Genomic DNA, 14,332 nt, shown 5'->3' with positions numbered 1-14,332 from the left:
CGTTGTTCGTTTCATGATTCGGTAACTGCTACTAAAGGTTGGCCTGTTTTGAGAACGCAATGGAAAAAGGTGGCACGTCGCGTAGTCGCGGTGGTCACAGGATCCTCAACGGTACCTGGCTCCATTCAGGGCGTTGATGTTCGCGTCCTCGTCAATACCGGGGCTTCCGCTACTATCATTTCTGATGTGATTTTTCAACTTCTATCTATTCCCACTTCGCGTGTTCGACCAGCTTTTGAGGCTTGCGTTGCGGCTAATGGGGGTAGCATGGGCATCATTGGCCAAGTAGATGCCCATATTGTGATTGGTGATGTCGCGGTGTCGGGGCCGGTCTTTATTTCAAGGTGTACCCTCCTTGCTGGGCACCGACTTTCTTGGGAGGATGCCTGTTAAAGTTATTGTAGATCAGGGCTGTTTGAAAATGCCCTCCTGTCCCAAGCTTTATTTTCTTCCGTCCCTGCTCTTGCATTCGTCGCAGTGAGTCACCGTGCAGGCACTAGCAGATGTTACGGTAGAAATTCCGCCGGGTTCACAGATGCTGGTGCCATTGCGTTACCGAAAAGGGATCTGTAACGATGATGCGACGGTCGGGGGTCCTTCTGACCCCATCGAAGGCGACCCGGAATCTGGCGCTTATTGGCGCTCGGACAATCGTTCGATCCGGACAGGCACCCATTTTTGCAAGTCCTGAATGGGGGTCCGGACGACGTGGTTGTTCCTGCCGGTACGGTGCTGGCTCATGCCACCACCAACCTTACAGACCACGACATGGGTGTGTCGCGTGGTTTAGTGGGGACAACTCAGTCCGCATCGGCGTCAGATGATCGGTGGATCGCGGAACGGTGTAGGGAGAATATTCAAAATTGGATTTAAATAATATCTGTATAGTGCACACTACGTTGACCCATGTCATTTTCTCAAAAAGCATGGCCACAAAAGGAGAAGTGATAACGTTCCACTTTAGTCTACTTCCTCCACAACAGTTTGTGCGATAACATTTTACACTTCCAGTGTAATGGTATCGTAGTACAAAAGATAGATCTCCCGTATAGTCTTAAGATTGTCGGGACAAGTGCTGTTAGAACGTACCAATGACGGCCAGCACCACACCCGACCGCCTTAGTCTCCCCAGAAGAAATGTTTACACCCGAAACTGGGTACTCGAGACCCAGTCAACCTCGGTGTGGCCCAGGATAAGTCGCTGGTTTCGTAGCAGTGCACTAAACCCACGACGCTACTGATGAGAATATAACCCTCGCCACATCGAGCATGACGGCTCTGGGTACCACCATACATAACCTATACTACTTTTAAAAATGAGAACGAATTGACCAATTAAACATTTTTCAAACACCCTGCCCAAATGAGTGCAATGTTTTAGCTCTTTGCAGCCCGCATTGGAGAAGTCTGCTTGAGTAACAGGAACTAATTTCCAAACAAGACAACACTAAAATCGATACTCAAAGCCGTACTCATTGTGTCGACCGAAGTTGATGGCGAGCTCAACCTTCCAATTGGCAATTTTTTTTACTCATCAATAAGTTAAATCACGCGTTCGACCAATTCCACTGCAGCAAGGCCAGAGAATGAATGCAAACAGACGACGAAATCTTTTTTTTAAACATTTTTTTATTTAAGATCAAACAAAACTGGCAATGTTTTAGCAACATGCTAATACAACCTCAAAAAACACAATTGCACTCGCTTCAAGTGTTTCTGGTCCAAGGGAGGTAGATTCATTAAAAAAAGAGGCAATTTTAAGATATTAGCACCATTCCAATCATATCAACACTATATTTTAGACAGTAGACCTTGCATTGAAGTTGGTAGTAATCACCAACACTTGTTGCATTGACATAAAAAGCCAGTGGCTTAACATAATAAAGAGTGGATAAAACTAAAAACTTAATTCTTGTAAAAGAGTTGAACAAACACTAACAGTCTGCTTGCACACAAGTATGTGTGCCAGTGTGCATGCATGTGCAGAGACAGGTGGTTATTACACCAGGGGATAGCTTGCAGCAGTGGCAATGCCACACAGGTTGTCCTTATCACGTGCCATAAGGATATATCCATTATCTCCCCACTTCGTTCCCCAGCTGCGCACGCACACACAGAAAGAAATTCCATCAATTTTACAGAACCCTAAAACGAATAACAAACGTTGTCGTTAGCACGCTCCTGTTGAGGCTGGCACACAGCACCACAAACGGCCACCTTCATTCACTTCCTTCCACCACTACCGTTTAAGGCTGCACCAGGTACTTAAAGGCCTAGTTGAGACGTAGGAGAGGCCCACCAGGAAGGGTTTTGATAACCGCCCGTCATGTGCGTTATCCATGAACACAGGTCGACGAGGATTAGCGCAGTGCTGGAAATATCGCAAAGAAAGCCGCTCACATGCAGAGAAAGGCATTTTCCTTGCGTATTAAAAACAAGGCCAGAGCCGTTAGAGAGCACCGAGTAAGGGCAGCACTGCACACAATGGGATGCGGTGGTTAAAGTAAAACAAATGTATATCCCATGCTCAGGTGTGCACGAGAGAAAGTGTTTACCGTTATAGAGCCCCATGCCAATGTGGAAATTCCACATTGAAGGTATGGTCCTAGCCTATGGATGACCATCGTTGCCATTCAATAGCGTAGTACTCATTATCCCCACATACATCATACTCTTGGAGTCTTCACAAAGCATCTATTTAGCCTATGTATAGTGGGTAAGTTCAGTTAGCAAGTAGATATTTAAAGATACAGCGCATAAACATGCACACCCTGCCACCTTGGTCTCCCCCAGCATTGATGTTCACACCACCATTGCCCCTATGCAGAACTTATTTCAGTCCGGTACCTGCGGTACTCGTGTACAACCAAGCCATCCTAGGGAAGGTCGAATCGCAAATCACAAACGGGTGGAGGATACACGCTGCAGCATTGCTAAGGTAACTGGGTGTAGAGCAGTGTGGCAACCACACCACCTCGCCAGACATGATATATTGCAATGTAGCTGTGATGTTTGTAGCCACGCACCTGTTCTTGACAATCCAGAATTTACGTTCATCATCATCCACACCATAGCCCACAACCAACACGCCATGATCAAGGTTGTCGGAGCAATCGCTGTCACTGTAAATGCCTGAAAATACACCGACAGCACACGTACCCACGAGTCCATGTTACATAATATATAAAATGGGATGGGAGCGAAAACACAAATAACCAAAACGTAGTTCAATAACACTGTCGCCAAAAGGGAAAAAAAACATGCAATTGGTGCTATTTTTGACCAATGGCCCTTCATGACAAGAGATGGAGGGGCGGACTGCACTAAATGTAACGTCATGATACATATTTTTTCCCCTCTTAGGGAAGTGTTATTGAACACAAGTCAAGTGTCAATGATCTCAAGGAGGCACCCTACGTTACAGGGGCAGAAGGTCAACCTGCCAGCACTAATATTCTGGGTTTGAGTGACCTCAAAATTAGAGTTATTAAGCGTAGCAAGTTGACGACCTTTAAAGGGAGGTCCAAAATCGATCTCTTAAAAATTTGGCACATTGCAGCGTTTTGAACAGCCAAACATTCTGATGGAAGCTCCAACAGCACAGGGGAGCAAAATATCGAACGGATGTCGTGCAAAACACCTTGCAGCAATACAACTGTGGGGAAAAAGAAAAAATCTACGCTGCGGTCATACGAGCGTTGCTTTGGAACTGGTGCCTTCCTGGAGCGGTCGCTCACCGGAGCTGTACAACTGGAAGGATTCGAGGCTGGCGTCGATGCCGACCGACACGGGGCCGACGGAAGCCACGGCGTTCTTGAGGGCCCCCTCGTTCCCGTTGGGGATGTCCATGAAGCCGGTGTCCTCGGCAGCCTTGTTCTTGGGGTTGTACTTGCAAACCCCATCCTGCACTCGCGCGCGCCACACGTCGTTAGCATCAGACACTCCGCCCCCCCCACCCCCCGAACATATCGTCTAACCTCAATTATCTTTAAAAAACTAGAAAAGTACTGAAAAATGGCGCAAGTCAGCTGCTGAAGAATGTTCTGGCACATAGAAGCAAAACAATGGGCGAACAACACGTGCCCACCCCTACCCCCCAAGCTGAAAACATTGGAAGGCTATGCCAACCATTTTCAAATTGAAAACCCTCTGTGGCCTTAGAATTTGCATCATTAGCAAGCACCAACTGCTATTACGTCCCCGAAATTGATGGGGTTGGCAATGGAGCACTTCAGGAGGCCAACAAGACACATGAGGGGGGGGGGCAACTTAGCCATCCATAAATCTGGCCACATTTTGGAGCCACGTCCTGTACTCATTTGGAGGCCCTACATGAAAGGTTCCAGACCAGTTCAAATGCCACACCGGTGTTAGTTCCAGTAGAGAACAGACCCAGGTGTGTTCAGATCAGGATTGCAGTAAAGTGCATAACAGACCGGTGTCAACTGGGTATAGACAAGATGCCACTACGACCTGCAGTCACCGACCTCAAACCTATCCCTCACCTTTGCCGTGTACACGTACGACGCCTCAGAGTCGATACCATCATTCTTCTTGATGTAGGTAAAGGCCTGGTCCATGAGTCCTCCACCGCAGCCGTTATTGCCCTCGTCACGAGAACAGTCCACCAGGTTCTGCTCGCTCAGCGACACGAGCACTCCAGTCTTGCGCTTGTGCTGCCCCTCGAGGGAGCCGGTGGCGCTGAACGCCCAGCAAGAGCCGCAGTCGCCCTGCGGAGATAAAGATCACCATTTAGAGCAGTTGTTCCTAACCTGGGGGTGCACGCACTCCCTGGGGTGCGAGATGCCCTTTGTGAGTGCAAGACAGGCCAGATTTTTTTTTAGAAGGTAAATTATAAAACAAATTGAGCACGGGCACCCAAGTAAAACTACTTTGTTACAAACCTCTGTATTTATTCAAATAATATAATCTTTTTACGATTAAGAACCAAAAGGGGTGCCAAGGCTGCAGTAAAGGTTAAGAACCACCGATTTAGACCGACAGGCTTGGAAGAATTAGTGCACAGAGCGAGCACCGCCATTGCAACACAATATGGGCGGCAACAATCCAACAACCATGCCCAGGTCCCCCCCCCTTCGTCTCCCAATCGCTGATATTGGCACACTGTGCCCATCTTGCAAGAGGAGTTCGTGAGGACCCCCCCCCCCGCACCACCCCACATAGTTACAACCGATTGCTACATTACCCAGCACATGCAATGTGTAAGTTTTATAAAAGGGAAAGCTGAAATCCACAACTATACTGGGTCGGATGGTCCACCAGCCATGGTGTTTTGAGAAACACTGCCTCCTCCGCCATCTCCTGGCCACCCTCATCCCAGACGGCACAAGAGTCGGGCGTTTGAAGGTTTTATCCAAGCAAGCCGCAGAGACCCCTCAAGCGTGCCGCTGGAATCGCAGGACGTGCGGCAAGCGGTGCGGTACCTGGTTCTTGACGTCGGTGACGTAGCCCTGCTTCCTCCAGTCGACGGACTCGGGGGCCTTGAAGAAGGCGGGCGCCATGAACGTGGCGCCGCGGGAGGCCTTGCTGGTGCCGTTCGAGCCCCTGAGGCCCAGCATGGTATGCTGGAACTCCTCTTTTGTCTGAGCGAGACACACATTGACAACGGAGAGTAAAAACCAGCGCTCTTTAACCAGTGCCACCCCTTGCTGGTTATTTGTGTCTACAGCATGAATATTAAAAAGCTGCATTTTTTATAGTATATATAAACAAAGACAAAGATCCCCTGTATAGCCTGTAAAAGACTGTAGGGGCAAGTGCTGTTAGGGAGCACCTATGAAGGCTGGCACGAGGGGGTGGCCAACACCACGCCCGGCCGCCTTAGTCTTCCCAGTGGCAATGTTTACACATAGCACCAGGTACTCATTCGAGGCCGAGTCAACCTAGGCGAGGCCTAGGACCGGTTCAGATAATCATCACTGGTGTTGACCGTGAGTGGGAATCGAACCCGGGTCACCAGGTTTGTAGCGCAATGTGCCAACCGCTACACTACTGCTCCCCTAAACATAACACATATTACACACCTATATATACACACACCTATATATTACACACAGAATAAGAGCTCTTAGTTGCGGTTTGTAGTCTGCCACATTCATGCAAGTGTTCATCCCCCACCACCATTCACTTGCGAAATCAACATGGAACCCGCTTGCGTAAAGGCACGTCATGTTCTGCCGCAAAACGGAAGTGGGCCATTTTTTTATATTCAGTGGAAACAAACCCAAGTGCATCGATCAGCACAGTCTGACATTTGTCGAGTGCATTCACGACATCGTGGCCACAAAAAGGAACTCCTGTCCAGGTGACCATCTAGTAAGGGATGAGACGAAGATGTCCTGGCTTACCATGTCACTGAATTGGTTCATGCCCATGCGCCAGGTGTGCTTGCCCATGGAGTGCTCCAGGTTGTGCACTGCGATCTTCTTGAGGTTCTTCTCCCAAATCATTCTCCTCCAGCCCTCCTCCCTCTGCACCACAAGAGTCCACAAAACAGATTGTGTTTTTTTAAACGCACCATTTAGAAAAGTCTGAATCCGAAAAACAAGGAGCTGCGATCCAAGCAAAAGCCACACGACGAACTATAGATCCTGGGCTGTTCCCACGTGAATTTGAAGCTTTGATCAGAGTAAACAACTTCTAGGTGCGGCAGGGAGGTTTGCACAGCGGTAACAACTTGTGGCTCAGGACTAAGGGCCGAGATTAAAGTCCCAACTGGGGCCCATTTTTTGTGGAATTGAATGTTGTCCGTTTTGTCCGCATGGGATGTCCCCTCCCAGATTCTCTGGCTTCACCCTCCTTGCCAATAAGCAACCGGTAATGGTCAAAACAAACCGCAATGCTGAGAAAAATAAAATAATCGGCATATTCAAATTGTGTTTTTTTACACAGCAACAATTACCCCATACCCGACCACCACTAGAGAAAAACAGGCAGGACCCTCCTGAGGAAGAAAATAAATTCCTCGAGAGTCCTTGAGGCTTTTCTAGGTAAATGGGAAGAATAATAAATTACTACAGAGCCAAGGATGTCGTGTAACACGCGTGGCATCACACCACATGCCCCCCCCCCCCCCATTCATATTCATGAGTGGGTGGATTTCTACACTCGTGAAAGATTTTTTTTCACAAACTCGCTTTAAGTTAGACATTTCTTTATTGAAAGTGAATCTAATAAATAAATATACGCAGCAACAAAGTGGATTTGGTGTCTTTATTTATTTAGCACTTGAGACAAAAAGCAAGCCTAATTAAATGCTTCTACATTATGGTAAAATATATTTCTCGGTGATTTTCCATACATTGTATCGAATTCCAATGTATTTAAATCGCAGCGACCGAAAGCAGAAGAGAATAAAGTATCAGAGCAGCAAATTTGAACAAATTGAAGGCCAATTATATACAGTGAAGTGGTGTTTTATGACGTAGTTTTGTGTAAGAATCACTACCATTAATACTGCTAGTGAAATGCAGAAGCGTTTGACGACATACTTGTGCAAGATTCACCGCCATTAAATTTACACAGAATAATTATACTCTTCTTGGTTCTTTCGGTCATTCAGACTCTGTCTTCCCGACAGACCTGTTCTCCACCTGAGGACGGCTGCTTGCGTTGTGGCCGAAACGTCGTGAGAATTATTGAATTGTTTTATTTTTATTATTTTATTATTTCTATTCTACGTGACTTTACCGAAAACAGGACCCTGCAGGGTGGGCTGGTAGGAATAATACTTAGTACCGGTACAGGGATATCGACCGGATATAGAGGAGTTAAAGAAAAAATTACTGTATTCTAGTGTAACGTTAATTAAAAAGTGTTTGTTTTGACAAGAAACGCTGTGAGATTTAAAGACTCGTAGTCTTTCATTTCCAAACGATCACATCTGAGATTAATTGACCTTAGATGGGGAAACGCGAATGCATTTACTAGTATAAAGGTGAAATAAAATAGAGGGAATAAACGGCACCTTGGTGCATTTTATGTCGTCTACATAGAGTTGAATAGACGGGCGTTTGGCATATTCATATAACAGTACTACATTGAGCAGTGTTTGTTTGGCACTTCGAGTTTTTATTCGCGCGCATGACATGGATACCGAAAACAACCACGACTTTGAAGACCCCAATGGTTGTCTAGACGCCAACGTTGAAAAGATGCTTGCTGAAACAGAGACCGCATTTGCTGCTGGAACCCTTTACAAACTCGCAGTGAAAAGCGTCGTTTCCATGGACCCAGAACCAACCGCAGTTGGTGCTACTATAACGGTAGCATCGCCACCAAACATGCAGCCAGCAGCTAAATAATCAAAGATTGCAGCACAAGTAGAAATACTTGCGTGTGAATACGATGTAGTGAACACGACAGAGATGTGGTGAACACGACAGAGATGTAGAGATGATAGTGAACACGGCAGAGATGTGGTGAACACGGCAGAGATGTGGTGAACACGGCAGAACTATAAGCGAGTGAATAGCAGCAGCGACGAGGCCTCTCGCTGCCTCTGCTCTGCCGCTGCCGGGCTGCAGATTCAGCCGAGTCAGGCACCACTGCCAATATGCACAACAACAATAAACGTGCTGCGTTTCATCTCTGTGTTAATAAGCCTCCCGCACTAGGCCTCGCGAAGCCTGCCGCACTAGGCCTCGCGCCGTGCTTTTCGTGCACAAATAAGGCGATTAAATGTATCTCGTCTCTGTGTTAATAAATGTTTCTTGTCCGTGTTAAAAAAACGTGCTGCGTTTCAGTAAAGTAATTTTTTTTTTAATAAACGTGCTGCGTTTCATCTCTGTGTTAATAAGCCTGCCGCACTAGGCCTCGCGAAGCCTGCCGCACTAGGCCTCGCGCCGTGCTTTTCGTGCACAAATAAGGCGATTAAATGCATCTCGTCTCTGTGTTAATAAATGTTTCTTGTCTCTGTGTTAAAAAAACGTGCTGCGTTTCAGTAAAGTAATTTTTTAAATAAACGTGCTGCGTTTCAGTAAAGTAATTTTTTAAATAAACGTGCTGCGTTTCAGTAAAGTAATTTTGAAGCGAAGTTTAAAGTTTTGCCGTGATGCGCCGGAAGCGACGGCCATCTTGTTTAATTCACAGATCGCAGGGGGAGCGGGCGGCCATCTTGTCGGACAGGGTCATGCCAAGTGTTTGCAGTAGGGGGCGATGTTGATACACGGACGGACGGACGGACAAACGCGGACGGACAAACGTGGACGGACGGATTAATCTATTGGTGGTCTGGTCCACTTCGTTCCTACCAGTATAACCAAGAAGATGAACCCCTGCAGTCACGAAAGCTTTAAATCGAAAAATAATTATACTGTTAAAATTTTTCGTAAAATATTACAGCTTCCGTCCTAGGACGGGCAAAGACGCTCGTGATAAATAAAATCGGGTGCCTGCTGCTGATCACAGCGCCCTCTCAAGCGATGCCACAGCGCCCTCAAGTGACGGTATTGCAGTGCAACAGCTTAATGCGCATCTTCACGCGACTTGGAGTTGGGTGGATGGCCTTTAAACCAAGCAGCAGCGGTGGGCGAGCGTGTGCACACGTGACCACCCTACCTGGTCGTAGGTCTTGCCGTGGAACTCCTTCCAGGACTCCCACTCGGACGACAGCTCCGGGTCGAGGAATGGCGAGGCCACGGCCGCAGAGACCGCCGCCACGAGCCCCAGCAGAGCGACGAGCAGCAGCTTCATCTTTTTACCGTCAGTCAGGACCGGCTGCAAGGCAGGAGGCAATAAGACACGGGGGGGGGGGGAGGGGCGTTCACGTTAACAATGTGACCCTCATTAGGGAATTAGATGGGCTTAAGGGTTAATATAAGTGGCATGTGTCGGAACACAGAAGCCCACACACAAGGGGGACCATGGGTTTACCAATCTCAGTCTTGGCCACCACGTTGTTTATTATAATATTATTATAATATTATATTATTTTATTATGTTTTATTATTTCCCTTCTACGTGACTTACCGAAAGAACCAAGAAGATGAATCCCTGCAGTCACGAAAGATTTAAATCGAAATTAAGTCTCTAAGGTGCAGCGAGTAAGGGTTGTAGACAATAATTAAATCACTCGCCTAGAAAAAAACAATTGTGAAACTCCTCTTCTTGGTTCTTTCGGTAAAGTCACGTAGAAGGGAAGTAATAAAATAATAAAAATAAAACATAATAAAACAACAACAAAATTGTGAAACTTTTGGAAGCAGGAATAATTGGTTTGAAAACTTCTTCAGTTTTTGGGGATGTCCGGCATACTGCACATAAAACACGTATAATCGATGCTACTTTAAAAATTATATTTGGGATGCAATTAACGCAAGACGATTATCATCATTTGACAAATGTACCGACACTTTAATATTTCAAATTAAACAATTAAAGTGTCTAAATTTAATCCGGTTCACTAGCTGTATGCTGTTTAAAGATGTGAACATTGGAGAAATAAAAACGCTGCAGGATAAACTGAACCCGTTCATAAATAACAGGCATTAAGTATAAATAGCACACGAAATTATCATGCTACGATGGGGGTCCGTTGCCTGCCGCGTATCCAAAGACTAAACAGTTTTCCTACAGCCAAAGTACCGATGACAAAATGTGCACCATGAATGTTGTTATTTGTGCACCATTCACCAGCCGTCAAATAATGTGTTTACTCAAGGACAGGTGCTGGTACGCACACGGCCACACGCCAACTGGGAACACAATGGGGGTGGGGAGTGACTTGAGCCAGGCATCTGGCACAAACAAAGGAGGCTGCCATCTGCATACGCATTTATTATGGATAGCGGTGGATGCTTGTTGCTAGCCGTATTGAAGACGTTTGCAATCACGAGGTAAACATTAACACAGGCTTTAGTTATGCGATTTAATCATTCATCCGAAAAGGAGTCAAACCACAACAAACAAGGCATTACAAGGGGATGATGGCTCAAAAGTCGAAAAGGTATTAAAAAAAATATCACTTTCTGGACTGCCATGCCAGCCTATTGGGTCTCGGTTTTAAGAGCACAACACCATCTGTGTGATCCATCAACTATTGCTTAAGCAGCGCACAGACGTGCAAACACCCATTGTTGTATTCTTAGGTTTTTTCGGTAAAGTCACGTAGGTAAAATTTTCAAATTAAAATTATTAAAAGTAAAATAAAAATATTTTATTATATTATTTTTTTTATTTTCTTTTACTTTCATTAATTTTAATTTTTTACCTACGTGACTTACCGAAAAAACCTAAGAATATGAATCCTTGAAGTCACGAAAGCTTCAAATCTAGAACCCATTGTTGTTTTAGTATACCGTAATGGGTGTATTTTTTTAACAATACCAAGCAGCAAATAAATCTTTAAAATGCCACAATTCAAAAGCGGCCCCAAATCGATTAAGAGCCTTCTGACGCCGTTTCGCATTGTATCGCGAGTTAATAAGCAACGTCCGACGTTTTCTTACAGGTGCTGGGTATCTTCCAAATGAAACTACAAACAATTACAATTTCTTTTTTGAGACGGATGGAACTTTAAAAAAAAAACAGTACGGAATTAACCCCGTGAGCATTTTAAAAAAAGTGTTGTGTGGCAAGCTCGCACACAATGGGGCTTGATGTCCCACCCCCCATCCCCTTTGTTTGTGGGGCACTGCTCCAAAAAGAAAGGGACTTTGTGGTGAACAGCTGGAATTCTATCCCACCCACACCCACCTCCATTGCACGCTCCGGCCATTTTCAATTAAGATTCTTGGGCACGAAAAACAAAAAAAGTGTCGGTGGACATTCGCACAAAGGGCGATCAACAATTCTGTGGTCCAATTTAGTAGCAGCAGCGGTTGGCACCACACCACGTTGGGTTAACTATAATTTTCCCATTGCTGTTAATTTTAATTACTGGCAATTTAACCGCAATGTATGATAATTAAAGCTCCATCACCGAGGCGTTGTTGACACTGCCTGCCTTGTGTTGACTAAAAAAATAAAATGGCGAAATGTGTAAAACGCAAAAAAAACAGAATCAGTTACAAATTTTCGAAAAAAATCCAGAGAATCGCCACATTCAAAGCTGGCTCCCAAGCGCCTTCCACAGATTAAAATAATCGCTTCCCGGCAAAGTTAATTGTATCATTACCGATGAAGCTGCGAGTGAGGAGCGATTTTAGGGGGGGGAAATGGGACAAAGGTCATCTGGGTGGCGATGGAAGGCCTTGCTTGCTGGGACCTCAAGCGAAATGCAGTTTAAAAAACGGGACCGTTTATTCATTAAAAGCCACTCCTCGTGGCTTTCTGCGTCAGCAAACAGTATTCCTTTACACCTGGCATTTATTTTGGCGACGTAGAAAAAAAATTCTACGAAATTAACCGAACAGATGCCAACCACAAGCTGCTGGCACAAACGCTTAGAAAACACATTACAAAAACGGTCGAGAATGTTTCTACAGTTAAACCCAATGTTACTGAAAATAAAAGCATATCCAAGAGGGTCGTATGGCTGATGGATGTGTAAAACGGTTTAATTTTAAGTAGAAGGGCAGATAAAGGCACATTGCTCGATCGTCGTTTCGAGTCTCAACAAAAGTTAAATATTAGTTTGTTCCTTGAGATGCGGCTACACCTAAAATGCCAAAAGGGATGTATACAGTACCTTCTAACCGCACTTCGTGGAGGTAACCGATGTAAAGTCGATAACGTTTATCAGGACGTATTTTTTGCCATAAAAAATATATATTAAATGTATTATTTAATTTATTTATTTCTCTTTATACGCGACTTTACCGAAAGAACCAAAGAGTAATTCCTGCAGTCACGAAAGCGACAAATTAAATTCAACGTTTGATTATTTAAAACATTAACAAACCGCGACCACAAAACTGTAGTATAAAAATGATTCCAAGAGGTTCTGCAAGCTTAGCACGTAGGCTAGACGTTTCTAAAACGGCACAACTACGACATTTGTACGAGCCACCATGATCCAATATGCAATATACGAGGGTCATTTTGTCCCAAGTCTCAATTACGCAGAAAAACACTTTTAGGCCGAACAAGCAAATAAAATATCCCAACTCTTAACGCCTCTGGATGTGCCATGAAGCGGGTTTATGGACAATTGTCGCCTATTATATTTAATGCTTTTGAAGGCAATGTTGGTGACGAATTTTTTTAAACCCACCAGAGATTGCATCTATACTTTTACAATGCCTCGTCTTAGTGGTATATATAAAAATAAATATATATTTAGGTATAATGTATTATATACAAGACATCATATTTCTGAGCCAAAGGAGCACAGGAAAATAAAATGCACCTCCTTCCCCATAATTAGTCTCCACATATTAAAACAAATCATCCAAAAAATTCAGACACACACACACACGGCCTTTGATGAGAGTGCAAAAATTACAAAGGCGTAGATTCAACACTTAGCATCCGTGGACCGATTTCGACATAAGAGCGTGTGCCTCGTTGACGAACTACACAATTACACATGTAACCAGCATGGCCAAGTTAGTAGCATACAAAGCACGTGGTCGACACAATGGAACAGCGCCACTTAAACAAAGCACCCCCCACCCCCAATCCCTTGGTGTTGCTTGCAGCCAGCACGCAGCAGCTACCTTGGAGCAACGTGGAGGATTAAACCCAGCGAAGACGACGGCGGCACAGCGAAGTGGTGCTGTAGAGATTTCACGTGCGAATTGAGCCGCCTTTTAAGGGCTGCGGGTGAAGCGCCGCGATTGGTCCGTTCCCCCGGCTCGACTTCAGGGGGCGTGGTAGCCGAGTCACGAGTCACGAGACCCCTTCGGAGTGACGAGATGATGAACAAACAAAGACAAAGAAGCCACGAGCACAACACAATGGTGGTGGTGGTGGGGGAGGGGGGTGCCACATGTTTAAGTTGTCACGACAAACACACGCAACTTCTTGGTTCTTTCGGTAAAGTCACGTAGAATGGAAATAATAAAAATAACACGTAATAAAATAATTCTCACGACGTTTCGGCCACAACGCAAGCAGCCGTCCTCAGGTGAAGAACAGGTCTGTCGATAAGACACCTGAGGACGGCTGCTTGCGTTGTGGCCGAAACGTCGTGAGAATTATTTTATTATGTTTTATTTTTATTATTTCCATTCTACGTGACTTTACCGAAAGAACCAAGAAGATGAATCCCTGCAGTCACGAAAGCTTTAAATCGCGCCCCGCACCGATGTTAAATTCATATACCGTACCGTACTCGTGTTTAAGGCCGAGTAGACCCACGGGAGGCCCAGAACCGGTTGAAATATTCGCCACTGTTTTGTGATTGGTTGTAGGGCGGGAGTCGAACTCG

The 14,332-nt window shown here is 45.3% G+C and overlaps 2 protein-coding genes across 2 annotated transcripts in view; one reads left to right on the top strand and one right to left on the bottom strand.

Moving 5' to 3' along the window:
* The window catches only part of LOC144731553 (procathepsin L-like), a 429,171-nt gene that overhangs the window by 70,244 nt on the left and 344,595 nt on the right, over window positions 1–14,332 (top strand). The gene's annotated exons all lie outside the window — the stretch shown is intronic.
* LOC144731551 (procathepsin L-like) lies at window positions 1,736–13,798 on the bottom strand. Its single transcript, XM_078612686.1, has 8 exons — window positions 13,620–13,798; window positions 9,580–9,738; window positions 6,369–6,491; window positions 5,445–5,603; window positions 4,506–4,730; window positions 3,738–3,903; window positions 3,027–3,132; window positions 1,736–2,099 (listed from the first exon to the last, which is right to left on the bottom strand). The coding sequence occupies exons 2-8, from the start codon at window positions 9,712–9,714 to the stop codon at window positions 2,000–2,002; spliced, it is 1,014 nt and encodes a 337-aa protein (XP_078468812.1). The 5' UTR covers window positions 9,715–9,738; window positions 13,620–13,798; the 3' UTR covers window positions 1,736–1,999.

The sequence above is a fragment of the Lampetra planeri genome, chromosome 39, assembly GCF_965212315.1.
Source record: "Lampetra planeri chromosome 39, kcLamPlan1.2.h2, whole genome shotgun sequence".
NCBI classification, from domain to species: Eukaryota; Metazoa; Chordata; class Hyperoartia; order Petromyzontiformes; family Petromyzontidae; genus Lampetra; species Lampetra planeri.
The sequence above is the reverse complement of the archived record's forward strand: the minus strand, read 5'-3'. Positions and strand labels throughout refer to the sequence as shown.

Bases quoted from the DNA above. Each gene is read 5' to 3' on its own strand.
- LOC144731551 (XM_078612686.1), bottom strand. From the start codon at position 9,714: ATGAAGCTGCTGCTCGTCGCTCTGCTGGGGCTCGTGGCGGCGGTCTCT. The intron at 5,604-6,368 runs GTAAGCCAGGAC...TGTCTCGCTCAG, and splicing joins TGAACCAATTCAGTGACATG to ACAAAAGAGGAGTTCCAGCA. The intron at 2,100-3,026 runs GTGCGTGGCTAC...GTGCGTGCGCAG, and splicing joins TTCTGGATTGTCAAGAACAG to CTGGGGAACGAAGTGGGGAG.